The following is a 24,322-nucleotide window of genomic DNA, read 5'->3' on the forward strand; positions in this document are numbered from 1 at the left end:
ATTTTAATTAACTATGGAAATATTAAAATATAATATAGAAGCATAACACAGAAAATTTAAAACTAAAAATGTATATACTATATTCTGAAATAAATTTTTATTAAATTATTATCTCCACACACAAAGAGTAACCTGATAAACGTAACAGAAAATAAAAATCTCGGTAAATCGATATTTCTCTGAACTCGTTTACGTAACGATAATTTTTGTGCAAAATTATTTTAAATTCTAAATACATTGGTTAATAGTGTTTAAATTTTAATCACTTCCGCTACTCACGTTTCCGAGCAATTTTCTTAGTTTATCGTATGGAATCTACGTGCTGAGGAAAATGTGTTTCGCAAGAGATATTGGATGTAACCCCACGTTGCGCGCATCCAATGTTTGCGCGCAACACATGCGGGGTCAAACATGGCACCGTTGGAGTCGTCGCCGGGGTGATGTACATACATAGTCGATGAAATAAGGAGCAGAGCGGGACGTTAGCACTTCGAAGAGTCATTTGCGCATCTGTCGAACGTGACGGGACTCAAGGTGCGCCGTAGAATCTACTTCCATATAGTTTTATGATCCGTATATCCTTCGTACGTATAGAAAGAGAAAGAGAGAGAGAGAACAGAGAGTCGCGCGCACGCCTATCTTGATACCTTGCGTGTTATGTTTGTGCAAGCGATAATAATCTGCAATGTTTATTTATATTTTTGCTTAATAATTATACGCGATAGCTTATGCCTTATGCAATAATAAATAAATACAAAAACTATAGAAATAACATAAAGATATATTATAATATCGAGAATCGTTTCTAAAATAATATTAGTGATAAGATTATATATAGCTTTCACGATTACTTTGACCTCGAAGTGCATCAGAAGGTAATAACTCACTAAAGTCGCGTAAAAGCGACGGGCAATCCGTTCTATTCGATTTACGAAGAAGAATACCTCTCTAATCGAGAGACTCGAAACGGTCACGTGCGGTTATCGCGGCTGCAAGATGAAATCCCTCGACGAACGAGAGCACGGCGACGAGAGGGCAAGCGCGTGACACACGATGGAAGTCCATAAATCTAATCGACGTCTACGGAAGCACGAACGCAGGAGAGTAGAAGGGCAAAAAAGGCGAAAGGTGATGGGCGGTGGGAGCGAAAGAAAGAGATAGAAAAGCGAGGAGAGTGCGAGCGAGAGGAGGCGATGGGTGGGATGGTTCGTTAAACGAGCTTAACGTGTGCCACCCCGTGGTAAGGCATTACTCTCGACTAACGGGCCGTGTTGCAAACCCTATTAGCAATATATTTTCCTCGCTCCGTCGGACCTCCGGCCCGCCATTGTGTTGCCGGCCGAACGGTTTACACGTTGTCGTTGGAAGCGCGCCGCGCCGCGCGCGTCCAGTGAGATTTTCAGTCCCGTGGGCCGGAAGCTCGCTCATCGATCCCCATCTCGTTCCTCGACGCTGACCCTCGTAGACGCGGCAGATTTGTGCGCCCACCGAGTAAATTCTTCTCTCGATTTTCTGACCGACCTCCCGAGCCCTCAACACTGAACAACGGCCTGTTGATTTGCCGGATGGTGGTTAAATGCCTTTTGGGGTCTTGTTCTCTAAAATTATCAGGTGCATAATAGCAGGGTGTTGGAAAGACACAGATATATCTTTTATCTCGTTAAGGAGTAATGATTTTAAATTGGATTTGATATTAAAACAAAAGAGTTTAGTATATGGAGCGTAATGCAGTTAGTGAAATAAAAATAAATGTTCATAGTTGGCTAACTGAACAATGGGACTGACACTGATACTTTCTAACGCTCTTGTTCCGTGAATGGTGTTCCGGAAAATCACGGTAGACATTTGCGCAATGCTCGACCATGTTTGCAGCGGTCCATAAAAAGAAGGAAGAAAAAGAAGAGCAACACAGCGAAACACGATCCTTGGAAGAAGCTAGCAAGCACCGACTTTTCAGGTGCACCACCTCGTGTCTCCCATTTATAACCGGTCGTACCGACAAGACAGCGGCGTATCCCGTTGGCTCTCTGCACAGTAGAGAATTTCAGTAAAAGTTTCGCGAGCGATACCGAGGTCCGCATATGTTACCGCCGTCTTACTTTACCGTTCTACCCCGCGAAATTCTGAGGAAAACGTCGAACGGGATTCGCTGGATGCGAACCCCGGTGGCTTACACCTACCGTCTACGTGAGCCACACGACAGTTCACCCATCCCTCTTTCTCTCGGGGGAAGACACGTGAATACCGCAAATCATATTCGCAAGCTGTGAGGCGAGAAGGGCAACGAAAGAGAGAAAGAGATGGAGATTGTCCCGGGTCGTGCCACACACGGAGCTGGCTTTGTACGGAGCGCTTTGTACGACTTTGGACGGATTTTAGCGGGGTTTCGATGCCGCGAGCACACGACGTAACAGGCCGAATACCAAAACAGTCGTTCCACGACCGCACGGAGACGGTAATAAATATGTAAAACTCAGCCGGAGGGTGAATCGCGTGCGGGAAGATTAATGAGCAATTCTCACCAGGGTGCCACGGACGTGAGGAAAGGCTCTTCATGCAACACGTACCGCTATTTCCGCGCTATCAATAGCTCGACTTTGATAGGGTGGCGTTTTTAGGCGGGTCGCTCGTGTATCGGTCTATTACGTCAGTTATACTACTAACGATCGCTTGAATATTCATGAGATTAGTCTCTGTGACGGCGATTTATTCTGTAATTAATCGTGGAAAGCTAACGTGAAGTTATTGCTAATTAGCATTAATATGGTTTTACATATGTGATACCGAATCATTACAAAATGTACAAAATATGATGTGATTATCGATCACTAGTAGTTGGCATAAAAGTTTCTTACGGCAAATATAACGAATATATAGTTAATCAATTTTTAATTAATGTTATAAATAAAGAATTAACGCACAATATGTAATATCAAGAGGTTTCTCATATATTACATTCGATTGTACTATAAATTTGTAATTATACGCGCGAAAATGATTTTACTTTGAAGATTTAATTTAACTTGATTTAGCCTTTTTTTTTTTAACATTAAACATCTCGACAGAAATTCTTGTGACAGATGAACGAATCGTAGTAAGGGTCGCAGATATGGCAATATTATTCGTAGGTATTCCGCGACAAAGAAGTAGTAAAGGTTCGTTATGTGTCAGACGTGCGCGATTCTTTCTGGTGGGACATCGAGCACACCTTACGGGTTTTTTCACAAGCGAGTCAATTGTCAGCGTAACAATAGTCGACGGGGTTTGGAGGCGAGGAAAATTCGCGCTTCGGGAGAGGATGGGACGACCGGTGGATATCTTCCCGACGGATAAACGCCGCTATAAAAGACCGTGAATGCCGGGTATTAGCGCCACTAAAGCGTCGTCTTGCGCCGCCCTCGTGTAATCTCCGTCGAGATTACGACGTCCGTCTGCGGAATCCCGTGGGAACGGAGCGCGCCTTTCCACTCCCGTTGAAGTTTCTGCTCTTCAACATGTCGATTCGAGCCGACGGTGATCGTATCGCATGTCGGAAACGGCAATTATTCGGACAACGATTATTAAATTCTTTCCGCATCGCTAATTTAATCGTGATGGGGCGATATCTTCTTGCGATGAACGGTGAACGATGAACGATTTGTAATTATTGTTGAATTAGTTTTAATTGCTTTTTTGTTCTGCGATAACGTAAATGTGTTCGTTTTCTCTTTTTTTTTTTAATTTAATTTCTGAGTTTAGAACCATGATGCTAAATCTATGTTAATGTCTAATGAGGCTTGAATGCACATATTCATGCGTTGCTATTTGTATGAGATTCAAATTTCTACATTTTGTATCGTGCTCGTTACATTTTTTATTTTGCCTCGTGTCATATATAGCTTTGAACGCAGGTCGACAATACTTTTACCGACTTTGTTTGTGCTCATAGAACACGTTTCAAAAATATCGCCACGTACTTCGGATACAGCCTGAATACGGTCGTCGACGATATGAACAAACAAGTCACGCCGGCGACATTGCGGCACGCGGCACCTCACTCGAGAGCGAAGTGCAGTGATTCGGACTATCTACATAAAGATCCTCACGAAGCCTCGATTCCGCGCGAGAATATCGCCGCTTCGAGGATACAGTGTCGAGCCCTGCGTATAGTTTGCAACCGTACGGCTGTGATCGAGATCGCGCGAAGGCGGTTGCACGTGTCGCCGCAAAACCGAGTAAAACCAAGTCAGAATATTTCGCCGTGCGTCGAAGATGGTCTTATTGAGTTTGCCGTATCGCGGAAGTTCGTCTTCGCGAACGTGATCTTTTTCCGCGTTTGCGCCTTCCCGAAAGGAAGAGGAAGCACGAGCGAATGGAGCGTACACCATCGATCGACGTCATCGTCATCGACATACATCGTCGTCGCGACAATAGCCGAAGGCAATTCCTATCTGACATCCGGGTGACATATTGGGATGAGTCTCTCGTCGACTTGTTTGCGTTTACCTCTATACTATATCGTGGATGCAGCATCGAGCTGGCGATGAAAGGGAGAGAAAGAGACGTCAATCAAGTAAAAGCTGTGCTGTTGTTGTTGCAGCTTCACTTCCTCGCGCTCTTCCCTTTCTTATCGGGCTTATATTATAGTTGCCCAAGGCTAGATACGTGCGATGCCTCCCATGCAAAAGCATTTTGTTTGCAAGTAAAAACATTAATGCATATATAATTTTCCCGCACGAAATAAAAGAAGAAACACGTCGTATATAAATAGTAATTTTTTTACTTTGAATTAGAAATATATTATATTTTACATACAAATATATGTATATTTTATAATTTATATTATATTAACGTGTGATGTAATAAATATTAATGGCAACTGTAATTTTCGAAACGAAGTTATCCTCTTTAAACATTTCTTCAAACTGGAAAATGCGTATATCGTTCACATGTCGGTTTTTCTGTTTACAGTGCCACCGGCGAAACCGATAATCTATGATGCGAAGAGGCGAGACATGAGTAAACTTCTCGAGGCTTACCCGGAGGGAGCTGACCTGTTCCTGGTCTGCGAGGTGCACGGAGGTAAATGTTAGCTACAGTGTCAACATAACTTTACGCATACTTTTCATAATTCTCTTATCGAATAGCTCGAAAAAGGCAATTGCATATTAATGTTTAGTTTTAATTATAAGCATTTTGGATTATAATTCTACAACATCAAAACTTGAAGTTTTAAATTCACAATAAGGATTTGCACTCGATTTTATTACACTCGAGAAGCTTAGCGCAATATACATAAATTATCTAGAGTATAATATCAAAATCTGAGTCTTGAAGGTACATTGTAACTATGATCTTTAATTGTGCAATTAAAAAAAGCGTGTTGTTACAAGATTACATGACTTCACATGACTGAAGATGACTTATGTCGATCAAAAGTGTTCAGAGCCAGATTCCGAGCTCGAGTTCCCTTCGTGAATCGTTTCACAGATAACGCGATCAACGCGCGCGAATTGCTCGAAGAAACGGCGAGAGGCGCAAATGTACGTCGTGCGTGCCGAACGAAAAATCTCATTTTGCCGAAGAACCGCGAGTATTCACTGGCGCGAGGCCAATTCCATTTAGAGTCCTCTACACAACGCACTCGAGAAGAATCGTCGCGAGCTGGTGCGGCAGCAGGAGATGGGTTGCGAGGCGCGCCGAGAAGGGCGGAGAAGCTTAAAAGAGTCCGCGCTCGCTTTTTCGCTGTAGGCACCGAAACGACGCTGAAGCGACTTGTCGCGCGGCAGCCGAATCCTGGACCCACGCCAATTTCGATCCCCGTAACTGCCACCGTTCCGATGCACTCGCCAGAAATCGTGCGCTCGCTTCCGTTGTCGTCGAAAATAAATTATAGAATATGCGATCACGCCTGAAGCCTCCACCCGCGATAACTATATCTTTGTACCTTTAATCTTTTTAGAGCTGAGTTTCTATAAAACAAACGTGACTTTTTATGCATATTTCAGATGATTATACTTTTAAGATATATTTGGGATTATTTTTTTTTTAATTTGGGTGAAATAGTTTCGAGTTCTGGACGGTTGTCGTCAAGTACGCGCAGTACTTTTGTTCTTAAAGTAGCTTTAGAACTACTTATTTGGACAGCACAACTACTTCGCTTTTATAAAGATTTCAAAATAGTAACTTTAATGCGAAAGCTCAAGGAATTAAATTCCGGTGTTTCTTACTCGAAACATATCACGTGAAAATCTTGGACAGCGTCACGTACTCTCGTACTCCTTTTCGTTTCCTTGATAAAAATCTGTAAATGACGGAGTAAGAACACTTTTGTTTCTTTCTATATTAACGTTTTACGGAAATAGTAAATGTAGGAAGAGATGAGAAGTTTGGTATCCAAGAAAAATCAAGAAGGAGAAGAGGAGGCGGAAATGACCTCGCAGTTCGCCGCGTTGTTGTGTAATCAACTTTTTGAAAAGTCGCCAAATTCAATTCAGGAATTTATACGAGCACACAGCTTCTCTATACACGGCATCTTTACCTAGGATGTTTAAAAGATTTGCTAAATTATTTAACTATTACCCTTGTCACCTGTGAACATAAAATATTCGACAAGAGAGATCTGTAAGAAATTAAATATTTTTACGACTAGACTTTTTAAAATTATGAATTCGTCATTAATGATAAAAATGATAGTTGTCTCGACAAAAGTACAAGAAACAGTCGATCGAGCCGGGGATAAACCTGTTTCGAAGACTCAGAAAGGGGGCGAGCAGAAAATGAAAAGCGCGCTGGTAGAAGATTAACGTATAGTTGACTTCGTCGCCCCTGCCGGGCGCGATGAATCCGTTGGATCCGTGCCAATCTCCGTCTACATTGCCGAGCCACTATTTCCACTTTAACACGAGCCACGACCTGCCTCGACGTCATCCACCCTCTCGCGCAATTCCATCGCGAGATTGCGGATTGTCTCGAACTAAGTTCCATTTCCCGAGAATGCTGCTCGATGCCCTGCGCGAGCTGGCTACCACGTCACGTCGACGAATGTATCGTGCGTCGATACCACTGAATTTCAAAACGGCGGATAAATAATTAAAGCCGCGCCTCGGTGCCGACTGCTAAAATACGTATTAGGCTTTTGCAATCGCGGAGCATACGGCGATATATAATTTATAAGAAGCCGTTACGTACTGTTATGTACTTCGGAGAATACTTTCGGAGAATGAAATTATCAAGAGTCAATAAGTCTCACCTCCTTCTGAATATCAATTCTTGATTTTCAATCGTCGCAATTCCTTCAACTTCGAATCTCCTCGAATTTATTACAGGATGTGATTGTCGTCTTATTATTATAATATAGCGTATTCGAAAGCGCCAAAACATATTCTCGGTACGAAACTACTTGAGGAATCGGCGATTTTAGGTATTTTTCAGGAATTTCAAGGCTCAACGATTGCATTCGCATTTCGCCTTCCGCATGGCAATGATTTGAAATTATAGCACGTCCGGGCTCACTTCCGTCTTCCTATCTCGCGACTCGGTCTATTTATTGTTACGCTTCCATTGTTGCGTTTTCATGGGCTTCTTATTTATTATTACGTTTCCATTGTTGCGCCTTATTGAGGATTCTCGGGGGACCGCCGCGCGCGGTTCATCCAGCTTTCGTCGCGAAACGTTTTTTTGTTGTCGACGTTACCGAGGATTTTCTCAGGATATCGTGTTCAGCCTCACAATCTTAACCGAGGTATCTTCGGATATTAACGGCGGGGTATATCGTGTCTGTCGTATAAAAATATTTTGCCCGCTATTATATTTCCTTTCATCCACACTGACAGTTTTTTATATCTGTCGCTACGTAAAAGCGAGGAGGTTCTTAAAAATTGCTTCCGCGTTAAAGAGCATATTAGTTGACAGAAATTCAACCGAAATCGCATAATTCCCCAGTCGCCACAACGCGACGCGTTTTTACTGTCGCGTCGTTGCAATTTCACCTTTCGCCGCGTTTCGGCGTCGAGCGGAAGCGCGCTCCTCGGGACAGGTGATTTGTCACACGGGAACGAAACGAGCTCGCCTCGTCCGACTTGCCGCTCGAGTTTTTCGCGTCCGCGGGTACAGGTATAGCTGATGACTTCGGGGGCGGAAAGCTCGTGACGAAATGCGAGATGCGACAGAAAAGGAAGAGAGAGGCGGAGCGCGTAAGAAGGACCGCGCTCTGCCGCAACACATCAAGCGGAAAATGCGACGAGCGAACTTTCGACGCATTTGTACTCTGCCGTCTTTTCCCCACACTAGCGCATTTCTCTCGCTATCGTTTCCCTCCCTGATAGGAAACTCTCGCGCCCGCTCGTCTGATCTCTTCGGGAACAGCTGATTGCTCATATTTCTCATTCGCCGAGAAATACAGAGCGCCACTTGTTTGCACGACTTTTCCGCTCGTTGCTCCCTTGCGAACTTCGTCGTGCTTCCCTGACTTTTAGCGTGCAACACACTTCTTTCGTTTGCTTCTTTTGATAACATCCGCACTTAGGAGAAACGTAATCAATTATCTTCTCTCGCCACTTCCGTATTTGTAACATTAAACACTTTTATGATATCGAGCCATGAGCTTGAATTATGAAAGCAGATTCAATTTAGACTGAAATACGAAGTAACAATGTCATTGTGTTGTCAACAAATAAATAGTAAATCTGGAGCCAAACAAAATCTGCAAATGCATTTGCACAAATATTTGTTCAGTTGGAAGTTGCAGACTGCATTTCTGCTACAGATTTATTTTCTTCTCTCGCGTCAGTGAGCGCGATAATTATGCAGCTTTTTGCAGACATGGAAACCTCTTTTGCCCGAAACCGGCAAAACCGTGAAAAGCATCCTGATATAGCGCGTGTACACTACCGGGATACAGGCACGCATTGCACCTGCGCTTACAAAATATAATACGTCCACGCCAATTTCATAATACAGCGTTCGCCGCCACTGCCGCTGCCGCTGCGGCAGTTTACGCACGTATTAAACGGAGAGGTAAAAGACCGGGGTTGGCCTCTAGAAAAGTGCGAGTATTTTTGCGGCTTAATTCAAGGTTCAAAGCGCGCGATGTACGCCGCGGAAATCGTTGGCCGATATAAAAGGAAATAAAACGCGTCCTAGGATGCCAAGGGGAATACTAAAATTGTTATCTCGGAAAATATATCGCGTTTTTTTGCCAAATGTTTCCGCGAATAATAACCATTCGATTTTTCCAGCAATTATTAATTTCCTGTATTTCGGAAAATTAATGACACTTTTAACATCGAAGTCAATAAAACGGTATCAAACATTCATTCTTGGCAAAAATTTTGCCCAATTGCTACATTATCCTGGATATTTTACACAGATTGTTTCAGATGTTTTATACAAATAAATTAAATTTTTATAACATAAAAAAATGGCTATAAAAATAGTAGTAACAATAATAATGCTCACTGAAAAAAGGTTTTGGTTATAATAACCAAGGTTTGGTGAAATAGTTTCAACTAAAGGGTTTAGTGATTATGACAAAATATTTGGTTAATGTTAACCAAATTTGTTAACATTAACCAAATTATTTCGTCATAATCCCTAAACTTTAGTTGAAACTATTTAACCAAGCCTTGGTTATTATAACTAAAACCTTTTTTTAGTGCGTCTACTAGTAAAAGCAAAAATATTGTAACTAATAGTAATACTCGTTTATGGCCAATTTTATCAGGGAATATAATGACACACACACACACACACACAAAAGTGGCACATAATTCCGGTATTAATGCGCAGGGCATATAATTCAGTTTTAATGATCGTCATCGATTTACCCATGGCTCGGCGAGTTCTTCGAGCTGCTCACCTGGTCCGTAATCGCAGTTTATTCGCGGCACACGATTTAGCACGGCGCCCCCCGTACGAGTTCGGCGCAGCCGGTTTATCGAGCTAGCAACGTCAGCGAGAAATAAAGACCCTATTAATGCGAAGCGGGATTAGGGTAGCTCGCTCGAATGCAGCTTTCGTGGCTGCTCGCATCCTATAGCTTACCGCCGAATTTTCGGATAACGATTCGAGGCATCGTTTTCGCTGTCAGACTTGTGCTCGGGCGAATATTACTTGCGGTCTCAAATTGTTACTTAGTTGTCCCTGAGGATGTCCACCCGGATAAACCAGAGCGGAACGTATGATTGACCCATGCGGTATCACGTAGCAATTCGGAATAGTACAGTGCGCTATTTTATACACTTTGTTATTATTTGCTGAACATTAATAAGCTGTATAATGTGTACGCAATCGCGCTATTATAGTACAGTTAAATTATTTCTAGTGACGTAGCATGAGATCAATTTCGCAGATACTGCGGGTAATCTACTTGCGTTCTTTCTTTCTTTCTTTGATAGATCACACAAACCTGTTTTTTTTTATATTTATACGCTGCTTTTATATATATTGTATTCATAATAGCTTACTACGTATCGGTTTCATTAAATAAAATTTCGCACAAATATGCTATCAACGTGCAAGAGCGCGTTATCATTTCACATGAATCTCTCGGTACATGATACAACGCGGCAATTTTAGTGCGCCGAGTGGCTATGTTTGTAATGCCCTATACTGACGTAAATCGCTTTCCGTCTTCCTTAATGTCACTATCCTTAGACGCGAACAAGGAGAACTACTACAAAAAGGGATTGTCGCTTGTTACTGTTTGCGAAGAGAAATGTATCCGAGAAGACAAGGTACAAAAACACGAGGTACAAAGCTCGTATCTGAGAAAACGAAAACGTCATGTTCGCAAACAATGTTACGAAAATATAATTGTTTCGCGAATTAACGACTGGTATCGTCCGACGACTCCGACGTGCATTTTTAATTCGTAAGTTTCTCGCGTGCAAATTCGAATGCAGGATGATGCGTATATATTTTCTTGGTAATCAATAACGTGTGATTAATATCAGAGAAAATATTATTAATACAGTTGTGTCATTGATATATTGCTGATTCAGTTGCATTTTGCACGTCTGTGAAAGTGATAATTATAATAACTGATGCGTCTAAAACGGAATGCGTCTTTTCTCTCTCTTTCTTTCTTTCTTTCTTCCTCGCACTCGTCATTGATATAACAGGATGACTCGAGCAAAGCGAACCGACGTCCGCCTTGCGCAATACGCTTTTGACATTTCGACTGGGCCGAAACGCGACATTTTACGACACGCGCAACAAGCAACTCGCCTCGCGAGTAGTTGCCAATGCGAATCCGAGTCAGAGACAAAACGCGGCGGACAGCTCGAAAGAACGGCCGAGGGATAAAATCCGACATGACGCGCTTCTGTTTACGCCGGGCTGCATATGCAAAGCGTTTCCATCCGCTTCGTACAGGGTGTTTCATAAGCGTCAGCATGTTGGTGTCACGCTGTTTTTCGCGAGAGAGGAGGAAACGAGTGAAATGTATCGTTCGACACATGTCGTTAGGCATTGGAGGCTATACATTTTTGTCGCGCTTTCAATTCTAAACTTTGCTGTCTGATGCACGTGTAACATTGGTGTTGAGCACGATTCTCTCGTCATGTGAATCTTTCGAGATTCTAGTACAGCAGCGAAAGCATCCTTCAGTAGCTGTAAAATATTTGTCTAAATTATCTGTAATCAATTTTTATAAAATTTTAATAAAAATCGACTTTAATTATACTTTAAATTAACATAATTAAACGTTAGAGACTAGAAAAGTCAGATTGCGTTGCTATCTTACATTATATAAACATATTTAAAATTGTTTTAATTTTGAAAGAACCTATATCAGAGAATTCTCGGTTCGCTCAACTCACGAGAGGATAGCAGTAGCGATGGGCTTTAATTTATTTTATTGTGGCATAAAATCTTGCAAAATGCATGCCGTCCCTTACGAGCTGACCTCGTCCACCTCGTGGCGCCTCGTCGTTAGTCCTGCGATATCCTCGCATACCATGCAAAGATATTTCTGCTGCGAGGTATGTTATTTAAGAACGCGAGAGAAAATTCTCCGATTTATCCAAAGATATTTTTGTACCGCGTTTTAAAACGAGCTAATTTACGAAGTTATTCAAAAGGAATATCGCAGTAGAGACTAGAAAGTAAAATTACGAAGTTTTACATTAATGTTTCCTACTTTATGTGCAATTTGGCGAGAATCATGCTCCATTAAATATGAAATTAATATTTGGTGTATACAATATCGCGAGAAAGTCAATAGTTATACCCTTACGTAGAGTTTAACGACTTCTCTAAAGTTTTTTTTTTTTTTTAATCTCTATCGAAGCAATAAGTTTCGAGACGAAATAACTTATCGTTGCGTTCACGAAATTGTTCTCCTCTCAAAATGCGAAGCGACGCGAAACTTTGCAAATAAATCGGGCATTAATATTTTCTATTTTACGCGCGCCTTGCAAGTGGCAAAGTTTGTAGTAACTCAGGCTTCGTTGGATTTGTACTTTCATATTTGCGATTCTTAGCAGTAACGCTTCTTTCATTCCGCTTTGAGGTTTGCAAATGGCTGGGGCCAAGAAATCCGCGCAGTGTATCTTGTATAAATTCAAACTGTATATAACGCATTGGCTGTAATTCCTAATATCAACAGAACTTTGGGCTACGGTATGCCGAGGGGAACTACTGCGCAACGATGCTCAGAAATTTACATTATGCAAACGTTCTCTAAAAAGGAAACTTCGTGTCCGATCAGCATAAACAGATATATCCGGGGTGACATTATAGTTATTTCTAATTCACCACTGACATTTACGCGTATCCGATATACGTATTAGTTATTTCTAATTCACCACTGGCATTTACGCGTATCCGATATACGTATAATGATATCGAATCGGGCTTATAAATTTTAACGTTTTAAACAATAATATAATGTTGAATAAATTTCTCTCTCATTTTATATATTTTTAGCACATATTATAACATTATTTAATTCCTCTGCATAATTTGTCCAATTTTGGTAACAAATATTAACTATGTTACCAAGATTGAATTTTTACTTTTGATTGACTGTTTTCACAGATTCTCATCAGATTTCAGAGCTGTTTGACTTTTCAAATGTAAATTACATGGGCTACATGGCGCATATAGATTTTACTGTTCCCGAATCTCGAGAGAAACTTTCATTTGCAAATCTTCCACAATGAGCCGCAACGCGGGTTATTTTAGAACTCGATTTGCAAAAACAATCAGTCGCAATCGCCTTAAGTAAATAAAAGCTCCGTGGAAATGCTTTCAATGTAAAAATACTGATTCATTCATTCTCGCTGTGCAAAATAAAAAAAAAACCTCGTCACGCGTATCGTCACGTAAAGTTCAAACCTCGGGTTTCTTCTCCAATCACGGCGCTCTTGTGCTCGCCCGCGGTCGTCGTCGATTCAACGCGGTTGTTGAAAATAATTGACCCCTGCTCGCATTTCGAGCGCATTCGTCGCGTAAAGTGAGCGAGCGGCCCCGTGTTTAAAACCGGGGGCTTCGCTGCGGGTATATTCTTCAAAAAGCGCTGGTGAAACGCGCCGCGCCCGCGACGCGACGCGCTGGCCGCTCATTCTGCCGCGTATTGTTACCACACAATACACGGTGTATTTCCACCGGGGTGTCTCCACCACCCTCCGCGCCACAGCTCCGCTGTCCGGCTGCTGCATTGTCGGCACCGCGTTGCATCGAACGCAATTTTACAGCGTCACGGAGCGAAATGTTTGTTTTAACGCGACCCAGCAGCCATGACGCAACGTTTCCCCTCCATTCGCATTCCTCGCTCTTCTCGTCTCGCGGCGAAACGACGTTTTTATTCCCCCCCCACGTATTTCGCGAGCACGTCTCGCGCATCCCGATTATGTCCTTGGCTTTGCACCACCGTGAAAAGCGTGCACGTTTTACACATGCTAATAACGGAAAAGAGTACGTACATTCGCCGAACAAGGGAGTTCAGTGAACTCGAAAGTTTGTCCTTTGGATAAATTGAGACTCGATTGGAACGTATATCGATGATTAAAATTCAATCGATTTTCAGAATAGCGTGGTCTAATATCAGTTTGCTATATCGATTTATTAAATTGATATTTATTGACATTAGTTTATTAAAAGATTATTTATCGGTTTTAATATTTAATACCTTTTACGTAATAACCGATACAATCAACGCTAATGCGCATTTATCTTTACAACTTTGAGTGATCACTTTGCTTTCATTTGTTTCATCGCGATATATTCATTACGGTAACGCGTGAATTGTTCGGCGGAAAAATTATCGGGGTTGGAAACACGCAAAGCGATAAGGCAACGCCCACAGGAAACGGGTATTCGCGCCGCGAAAATATCCGTGCAAATATATACTCGGCATCGTTCTTTTTCGTTTCTTAACGAGAACGAACGCAACAGCGACTACGCCGACGATTCTGGGATGCGTTTACGCGGTAGCTGTGTTTAAAATGCCGTAACATCATAAAAATACGCCGTGACAGTGCCGTGACAGAGGGTACGGCACAGTAATGAGTTTAGTTCGCGACGACTTTTAATACGCGAGGTTTTCTGAGTGCGCGCAATCCGGTCATAGAAGTCATAATAGCCGTAATAACCTGCGCCACTTTATTATTCGGCACGCATAAATGCAATCTAAAGCAGTCGGATATAAAGGGTATTCTTAAATTTACGCGTCTCGTAACGCGGGCATATTTAAAGTAAAATTCCAACATCCATTTGACATAAAAATTCGTTCAGATAGCTCGAAGCTTTATCCACGGGGAAGACCTCCAGTTTTCGGTAATTCAATTTGTTCGTTAAGCTATCGAAATTTCGATATTTTTTCTCGAGAAGTGTTCTCGAGTGTTTCATATATTATGACTGTGAGATTCGCTCTAAAGCGAGTCCGCAAACGCAAGGAAACGGATGGGGAAAAGCCCTCCGACGGGATATATTTGTATCCTGCGGAGCGGCAGGAAATTATTCCGTGGGGAACAATGGGAGCAGTGGTCTCGATGGCGGAATTAATTATAGTGTAGGACTTAATGAACGCTTATTATCGCTCTCTTTTTGAAACGAGGTTATCTCGCGACGAGATAATGCGGAAACGCCGTCGCGACAGGAAGGAAGTCGCGAAAGCGTGTGATATTATTCTCGAATATGAATTACGATAACAATTTCTTTGCGAAACCTACCGAGTATGATACGGTACATTCCAATTCGAAAAGAAATTCTTCCATCATTTCGAAGGTTTCTCCGCAGGTGAGATGTTGGTGGATCTTTTAGTAGCACATTTAATATTTTGCTAAATTAACAAATTATATAGACCATAATTCATGTAATAGTTAATGAAAAATTGTGTAATAAATAAGACAAAGAAATCTATGGGGAGAAAAATTATAAATTCCTAGTAACGCATTTATGTTGGGAAGTACTTTTTGATTGTCGCTCTCTTCATTGATATCTCGATGTATGTGCTCATTATTGTATTAATTAAGAAGCTTTTCTAGGGTCATCCATCTCGCAACAAACACGCTTCCTGAACGCGCAGAGTAGCTTCGATCTCGCGACGGGGAGTCTGTTCATTTCCTGGTTATTGTTTAATGAACGTGTACTCCGTGGAAATTAATGCGATTTCAGCGCATTGTGCTCGGGAAATTAACGCGATTGTAGATAATACGTATCCCACCATAACGCGCGCATAGGATTACCTGTTTGTTTCTTTCTGTGCTTCCGTCGTTCGTTTGTTATGCACATTCATATAATCTGCATTTGATAAATTATTTTAAGCTTCAACTATTCTATGCTAAAGCTTGTTTCGCAAAATACGCAAATCCGTGTCACCCGCGCATTAAGAACAGTGAGAGGACAAACATTTGCAGTTGTTCCAGCGCTGCAGGTAGACGCAGAATAAACTGCATCAGCAGTCTGCGTCTGCGTCACATACAAATAACGAATCCTTGATGTGACGCAAATAACAATTTTATGCAAGCATCTTGGTTCAGCGCTATTATATTTTTAATTACATAGATCTTTTTTACACGCGTTGATAATATAATAATTTGTTGTGCAATTAAGAAAGAAATTATGCTTTATCAACAGTATTAGGTCTAATTGGAAATAATCTTGTTAATTCAATGACAGTATTAATGAAATAAATATTTGTTTCATTAAAACAAGAACACAATGTATTAAATTAACAAGATTATTCCTAATTAGACTAATGTTATTTATACAACTTTTTTTCCTTTTTGAAATTGAATAAAAATATAAAACTGCAGTTGCATAACTATAGTTTTGATGGCTAAATTGAGGAATTGTAAACATTTTTCATTCATTTATGTTCAAACAACTCATAGGTAAAAAGGAAATACGCAAGTTGGAAAGATTTTGTCTTAAAGTGCAACAAGCAAGGAAAATCAAAATTTTCAGTCATATGCATAAACAAATTTTGGCATCGTGCATCCGACATTGATTGCACAAATGTCAATCTTCGGATTATTAATGTAGAGCTCTAACTGAGCAAATAGCTACTCCTAATTATTACGTTCTAACTATCAATATCAATGATGACGGCTTTCGACAAGATGTATACGTGATGTACAGTCGTGTCTTTGATTGGATAGATATCCATGTAGACAGCTAGGATGGGCAACCCGTCTGTGAGCTAGATAGACAGATGGTTCATCTAGAATAACTGTTGATTAGCCGGCGGATGGTTAGGTATCTGTTAATACCGGACAGCGCTCGATAATACATGCCGCTGTTTGCTTGTGCAGTAATACTATTTGCTACAAGACGTTTTCGGAATCGACACGGAAAACATAATTTGAGATTAAGATTCTAAAATTTCACAGTCTTATATTTGCTCCTAATATTTTTAAATCAGGTTCTCTTAAAACATCTCTATGTTAAAAACTAAGAAAATTAACATTTGCAACTAAAATTTACTTGAAACTTTTTATAATTATTTATCATTAAAATAATAACAGAATATAATTTAAAGTGTTTTGTCAATAGAAAAAAGTACTGTTAAAAGAAAAATTTATAGAAATATTTTATACTTTTACAAAATTGATATTAAAAAAGCATTAAAAGGACTAGAAATTTTATTAGGTACGAATTCTTTTCAAGCTATAATGAAACGAGAAGAAATTTGCTCTCAAAAAATTACTGACGAATAATCTACGATTATTACATACATAAAACTAGAAGTTTATTTTGAATAATAAAAAACAAGTATTTAAAATTATACCGAATCAGTCTCTGATCGCTATATTGTTGGATGATTTATTTGTCGACTCCGGCTTACATGCCATTTGGGAGTATTCTAGCAGACAATTCTCTATGTCTTAGTCTGATAGTTTACCAGCTTGCTTATCCAGGAACGACAAGTATACCTTGCTAATTAGCCAGTAGTAAACCAGTGACGTGCGGTGCTGCCTTCAGTATATTCACGAGCCCGGATCTACCTCGATAGCGCGCACTTTCGGAATGCCCTTTCGTCATAATTAGCCGTAACAGTCGGCGGTGGTGAGCCACAGGTAGCGGTCTCTCGAGAATGGGAGACGTGAAGTACCTTCGTGCCGTTGTTTCGGTCGAATGAGGCCCGTCCGCCGTGGTGATTGACGGCGACATCCACGTCGTGGCCCTTGGGACATGCCACTCGAATTACCCCCGTTGTCGATCCGCTTATTGGCAGAAGAATAATGACAGACGTCGTCTGTCGCTTTTGAATCTTTTTCAGCCCTGATTCGACGTGTTACAATTGTAACATGACGGCTTTGTCGAATGTGTTAATTAAAGTTTTATAGGGGGGCTTTAAAAAAGTCTTCTGAAAGACTTCTGAACGGGTTCATAAACTTTTCTGTTTGATAACTAATTAGGCAGGAAAATATTTAACTTTATTTTAAGATGATCTCAATGTCTGTAGTTAAGAAGATTAGGTAATTTCGAAGCATTTTGCATGCTGTTGAATAATTTAAAATGGATTATATGCATTTCAGTAATACGAAATATTTGAAATGTAATACGTTTCCTAGAATTTTTTATGATATTTAAACTTCGGGAAATAGTATATTCATTAAAATTTGATTTTGTCTATTAATTTTATATGATACTATATTGGTTTTACTTTACAACACATTATTATTTTTTTATTACGTATAATATCTGTTTTTTTATTCTTGCGTTTCATATATTTTACGAATTACGTTTGCTATAATTCAACAGTATTTTGTAATCAGATTTTAGTTAATTAAATTTTAAATAATCTACAATTTTAACGCAGCATAACACATTATTCTGTTATATTCTTCTAATCATAATTCCATTTTATCTGCAGGCAAACCTAGGCCGTCAGTCTCGTGGTATCTGGAATCGCAGAACATCCATGCGTCTACCGAGGTTCGAGAGACGCAAGGGCCAGGCGGCGAGACCAACGTCGTAACCATCAGCAACGTGACTGTGAAAGCTCTCACGAGGAGGCATCATCACGCCAAGCTGTCCTGCCGAGCGAATAACACTCAATTAGCGCCGCCACCCACCACCACCGTCGTCATAGAGCTTAACAGTGAGTGCGCTCATTCCAATTAACGTTAATTGCGCGCGACGCGGCACGATACCGCGTCAACCTTTTGCCTCTCCTCTGAAATAAATTTTTCGCGAGAAATGCAGGCCTAATCAGACCTACAGACGTGGCTTCTTTATTTTCACGAGGACGAGAAAACGCAAACAAACGTGAAGAAAAATAGTAAATTAGTTAAAGTAAAAATAAATATTATTACACGGCCGTCTATGGTGATGCTTTTTCCACTTCGTATCTCCATAAAAATATCCAAACTTCCGTATCAAAGCTTCGTTCGATCGCAGTTTACACGGTGCAAGAGAAAACTGCGGTTTTCGCGCGTCAGAGATTCTTCATTCGCTTGTAAAACGAATCACTTGCTCGCACGCCCCGGCTATTATGCAAAAAAAAGTACCGAATATTTTCCCGAGGAATGTCTCGAATTTCCCGAATATAGCCGCGGAACAAGTTACCCGCGTATAAATATGCAAAAGACCGTCAATTTCGGAGCTGCGCGATACTTTCGATCCCTATTTCCCTCCACCTTCCTCTCTACGTTCCATGTGTATCGGTATCAATATTTTCTCGCTGCGAAAGAGGCCAGAGCGAATATTTAACCGGCGCGTGATCCGATTTGTCCGGCTGGAATCTTTTTTTTTTTTTATTCAGTCCGAAAATGAAAGCGGACCCTCGACGAGACGAAATTGAAACATTTTTCATCGATTACAAGGGGAGGAGGGCGGCAGAGTGGGAATTTCGACGAGAAGAAGGGGACGAGGGGACGATAGCGCCGGGGTTTCGTACCCTCCCGTCGAAAAGCAATCAACCCCACGATGTCATTAATAACGCCACTTCCGGAATCGCTCCGAAACGCGACGGATCGCATGGCGCCGAGTAACATGCCCCGGCCGCGACAGCGTTCGATTAATCTCCATGAAAAACAGAGGTAGAAAGGAAATATACGTATATCCCCCTCCCCGTTCCCACCACTTTCCTCTAACCCAGAAACAACGGTGGTGACTCGGGAAAATTGCGATTCGAGCGATTTCCTTTGGCCGCAAGTTCGACCCGGGGCGAATATAATTCGTTCGCAATTATTTCGAAGCGTGGAGGAGTCGTAATGAAAAGTTCTTTTGCCCCGCGAGATTGTAATACGTTGCTGTAATTACACGTGAAAGCCGTTCGTACCTTTCGGCGAATGTGGTGAAATTGTTCTCAAGCTTTACGCTTTTATGCACCTGGCGCGATTGAGCATCACATCGAGCTTTGTACTGATAATTAAAGATATTATTAATAGTATTTATCTAGATTTTTATATACGAACAAATCGAACATTATACACATTTATTCCTTAATAGTATATATAAGATAGTTTTCGATATTGAAAGTTAAGAATACTGTGATAAAAAGATAATGATCTAACATCTAACCCGGTTATTGAAAAAAAAAAAGAAAAAAAAAACGATTCGAGTGTTATATTTCCATTCAACAACGCACAACGAACGTACGCGAGTATCTGATAGCGTGTACCTGGCTTATCAGATTTCACCGGACTCTGCCGCGTTTCGCAAAAATGAATTTAAAAAAAAAAAAATCGAACGACGCACCCGAAATGAAAAATCTTTCAATTTTCTCATCGACTAATTGACCATCGACAGTTCGTCAAAGGACAACTGGAGGGTCATTTTAATTGATATCGGCGCGAAATAATTGCTGTCGGATTTGACGATTGAAAATGGACGGCGGCTCAGGCACAAACAGATTGCAGCCATTCATGTATGATATCACACTGGTTTCCAAAAATTTAAAACTGCCGAGCAGACCGAATTATTCATTGCTCGCCGCTGTGCATACACACATCGAAATGATCGAAATAATTCGGTAATTCTTTCGCGCATTCGATGCTCCAGAAGTTATTTGCTTTCATGTAATTTTGAAACGATATTTTTCTGTGGCAAAGGTGAAACTGCGACTTCGCGAAGTAATTTCAAAATTATTTAATATTTTAAATGAGCAAAGTTTTAAACTAATCCATGTGTAATGAGATCCTCTAGTTTGACAACTAGAATATCATTATTGCTAAATTTGCAGTAATGCCACGGAATAATTCATGGTGCAACAATTCTTAATTATACCAATGTAATTGATTATTCAGTCTCTCTTTTCTTCGCAACCTTCACGATCGGGACAGCTGCTTTACATTTCCGTAGACATTTTTAGATCCTATGGAATATATTCTTCTTCCTTCGCGTCATTCCGATGGCAGTCGCGGAGATGGAAAATTAATATTCATAATTTTATAAGCAGCACGGTGGCTCATCGGCACGACTGAGATTCATCCGACAAGAAACTTACGCGCTAGACAAACAAGTTTAAATTAAATCGCCGGAAGCTGCCAGCTCTCGAGCCGGAGGATACGGGAATCCGAGGAAAAAGGCTTGCCGTAAATTACCTTAAAGTCTACTTACATGTGACGTAAAAAGCAGAAAAAACTCGAGTATAAACCAGAATCGCGTAGTATCGATCGTAAATTATTTCGAACATGCTCGATTGCTTTGACTGAAAAGCAGCGAGACACTTTTATCTTTCACACAACTATATACACCTATATTTTTTATCAGATATTCCGGTTTTTTTTCTTTATTCGAAACTATTGATAATTGTGCAGAGAACGTTAATGAGGATTATTAATATGCACGTTTTAATATTGAAATTCTGTAACAAGTGGATTGATATCGATTGATCATTATTTAAAGCGTTCCAGAATTACAAGAACAAATTACAAAGAGGTAGAACATGGTATAACATTTTCAAATTGATTTTAAATAATCTAGTTATACACGGTTATTTCAAATAATAATAATAGAATTAAACGGACTTTTTATACCTTGGAAACTTTATGTTGTATTTTCAATATTTGTTAATTTTTTAATACTATCAAAATTATTACGAAATTCTATGATTTTTTTTTATATCGCAAAGACAGCGACTATAATTTTTTTCCAATATTACGGAAGCATGACAAACTTCTTCACGGTAGAAAATACACGTGCATTATCATTGAGAGAGATCGTTAAATGCCGTCGTAAGATCGGCGGCGTAATCGAATGTAAATATCGAACTTTGCCGCACTTCTGAAACGGTCGCAATCGACATAGCACTCGGCCCGATTCCGACGAGGGCTTCGTTTTTCTCGATCGAAGATTGTACGTTGAAATTCATCTTGCAACTTTGCAACGTCTCCGATTCCTTGCTAATTGGAAGCGCACAAGGAGTCGCTGTCTGCATATAATCGCATCTGCATAAACCTCGATTCCGTTGCTTGTACGATCGCACGAAGGTGCTTCTAACGAGTCACTGGAGAATCGGGGTGAAGTCGATCGACTTGCGAAAACGATTTCTACGGCCATCGACAATGTGAGGTCGACGGCGTTCGAGTGGTAGGAAGTGGATTGCACTCGGAATCGCGCGATGTATCCCATTAATTTTTCATGCTACCGCCGGGACTGGTGTCCCGAAGTAATGTAAAGTCCATCGTATATATGTGAACGCTTCGCGGGCGGAACGTCGTAATTATTTGATAGTTCCGATAGTAATGGAAATGGGGAAATTCGAAATAGGATACGATACCGGAGATTGTTATGACGCGCCATAGAAAACAAGGAAGCTACGCCAGTTACACAAAAAACAAATCATCGAATTTTTAATGAACGTTTAAAAGCTTATTTGTACAGGAGTGTACAAAATATCTGGTATGCTGCACAATTAATGACTTTTTAGTGGCCGGTAATTTATAAGTGGTAATCAATATTAATATACATATCTTTTTTCTTACAATTTTCTCACAGTCGCTTGTTTGTCTTGTTTATTTAATATCAGGTTAAATTCAGATATTTATGAGAGAAATGGTTTGTTCGATGGATTGAGACGCGCGCACGATGGATTCTATAATTTATACAATTTTGCTTTCTAACAAGAGACGGACGACCTGCACAGCTCGAAAGAACGGAGAGTACTGAGTTCTTAGCAGAATTCACCGTGCTGAAGGAAAATATTGTATATTTTTCCATATAATATCTCGAAACGGCACATATACGCACACCGCTATAAATTTTTATTATTTTTAGCAGTCTTTTCTATTCGTGTCGGCGTTTATCTTGTGATATATTTTCTTGCAGGATCAGCAAAACCTCATAGTGTTGCCGCTGATTCTCTCAGTCATCGTAGAATCGATCAGAATAAAAACGAATATATGAAATGCAATGACAGAGTTATACAAAAGATCCATTTGGAAAGGATTGGAAAAATTTAATAAAACCATCTGCACGAATTTAATATGTTCAGAATCCGCCATAAATGAATTCGAAAGATTCATTCAGTTTCAGATCGAAATAACAAATAAATAATACTACAATGAAGCTTTGCATAAATCAGTATAATTGAAAGAATTGAGCTGATAAATATTACTAACCTAATGCAATTATTGTTTATAATGCTGTTAAAAGAGAGAATGATATTATATTGCCAGTAATAACGTTGCCGTTAGTGTATTATCACGATCGTTTTAGATCGCCGTGTACTTTCTTTTACAAGGAGGCAAATTGGCAAATCGCGACAGGAACAAAGGCGAGAGACGATCGCCTCGTGAACTTGTTCAACTTTTAATGACTCATTCTGCAGAGGCGTTTGATTCCAAGCAGAACGTAAGCTTGCACGAGTTCGGGAAGAATAATCAAGTTAGGTAACAAGCCGAAGAATCCCCAGCCTTCTCCCGTCGGGGACGCATTCCGCCGACACAGAAATTCCATTCGGCAAAAATCCCCTTCGTCGCTCCTCTCTCGATCGGCGTCCTTCGTTAATTAGTAAGAAAATTAATGAAGCCGCCTCCGCGAGTGCAAACTTTGCTCGCGCAAGGCTCATTAGTCTTTTATAGCTACGAGCATTAACGAAAGTAGTAGATGCACCGCTTGATAGTCAGACGATTACGTGTCTACCAGTAGTAACGACTTAACGAGTCAGATATCAAAAGAAATTTCTAATTATAAAGTCCGATCCTACTGATCGTCGTTGCTTCTCTCGTCTGGCCAAGCAGTAATGAAGATATTTATAAATTTACGATGCTTTTTTACGATAGAATCATGAATAATCATAATGATGAAAAATAAAAAATCAAAATGATAAAAAAAGAATTAAGAAAAGGAATAATACACTAGTGCGCGCAATATTTCGATAATTTTTAACAAACCGAAAATCGATCTTTCTTTTTTCTGATATTTTAATTGAGATGTAGTTACAGAATTGTTTAAGAGGAAAATAAAAGATACTAATAAAATTATAGGATATTACATTTTATAATCAATTTCAAATAGGCTTTAACAAGAACTTAATTTGGACATTAAATTATGCAATGGTATCAATTCAAAAGTTGCACAAACGAGAAGATTTCAGCATTAAATGTGCTAGCTAGAAGATATCTTCCTGGTTTTTGTGTTAAGAAAATCGCATCTCGAGATGAAACAAAGCGTAAACGTAGTTCGCAATTCGACTGTCGGTTGGAGTGTTCCCTATCAGTCCAGGTCGGATTCGTTTATTTTACGAGCGCTATCAATCCGTCGAGCGGATGTTTCCGACGAGCTCGCGATACAAAGTAGTTTCGTAACGAAGCCCGGCGAGCTCCGGGTAGATTTTAGCGACAAAACGAGGGCGTTTGCGATCCGCGGAGTCGCAAACGACGTAACGACTCTCGAAAGTGCTCTCTCCTTGGCAGCACTGCGGAAGAAGGGTTTAGCTCACTCC

At 40.4% G+C, this 24,322-nt stretch overlaps 1 protein-coding gene across 1 annotated transcript in view; it reads left to right on the plus strand.

Moving 5' to 3' along the window:
* LOC112460800 (basement membrane-specific heparan sulfate proteoglycan core protein-like) overlaps positions 1 to 24,322 on the plus strand; it is a gene marked incomplete at its 5' end in the record, with an annotated part of 140,869 nt that overhangs the window by 30,194 nt on the left and 86,353 nt on the right. The window contains 2 exons of the mRNA XM_025025669.1: positions 4,951 to 5,061; positions 18,305 to 18,532. Coding sequence (XP_024881437.1) covers positions 4,951 to 5,061; positions 18,305 to 18,532 — 339 coding nt within the window. The remainder of the gene's footprint in view (positions 1 to 4,950; positions 5,062 to 18,304; positions 18,533 to 24,322) is intronic.

Source organism: Temnothorax curvispinosus, unplaced genomic scaffold, assembly GCF_003070985.1.
Source record: "Temnothorax curvispinosus isolate PA1 unplaced genomic scaffold, ASM307098v1 QBEX01010810.1, whole genome shotgun sequence".
In the NCBI taxonomy this organism is placed as follows: Eukaryota; Metazoa; Arthropoda; class Insecta; order Hymenoptera; family Formicidae; genus Temnothorax; species Temnothorax curvispinosus.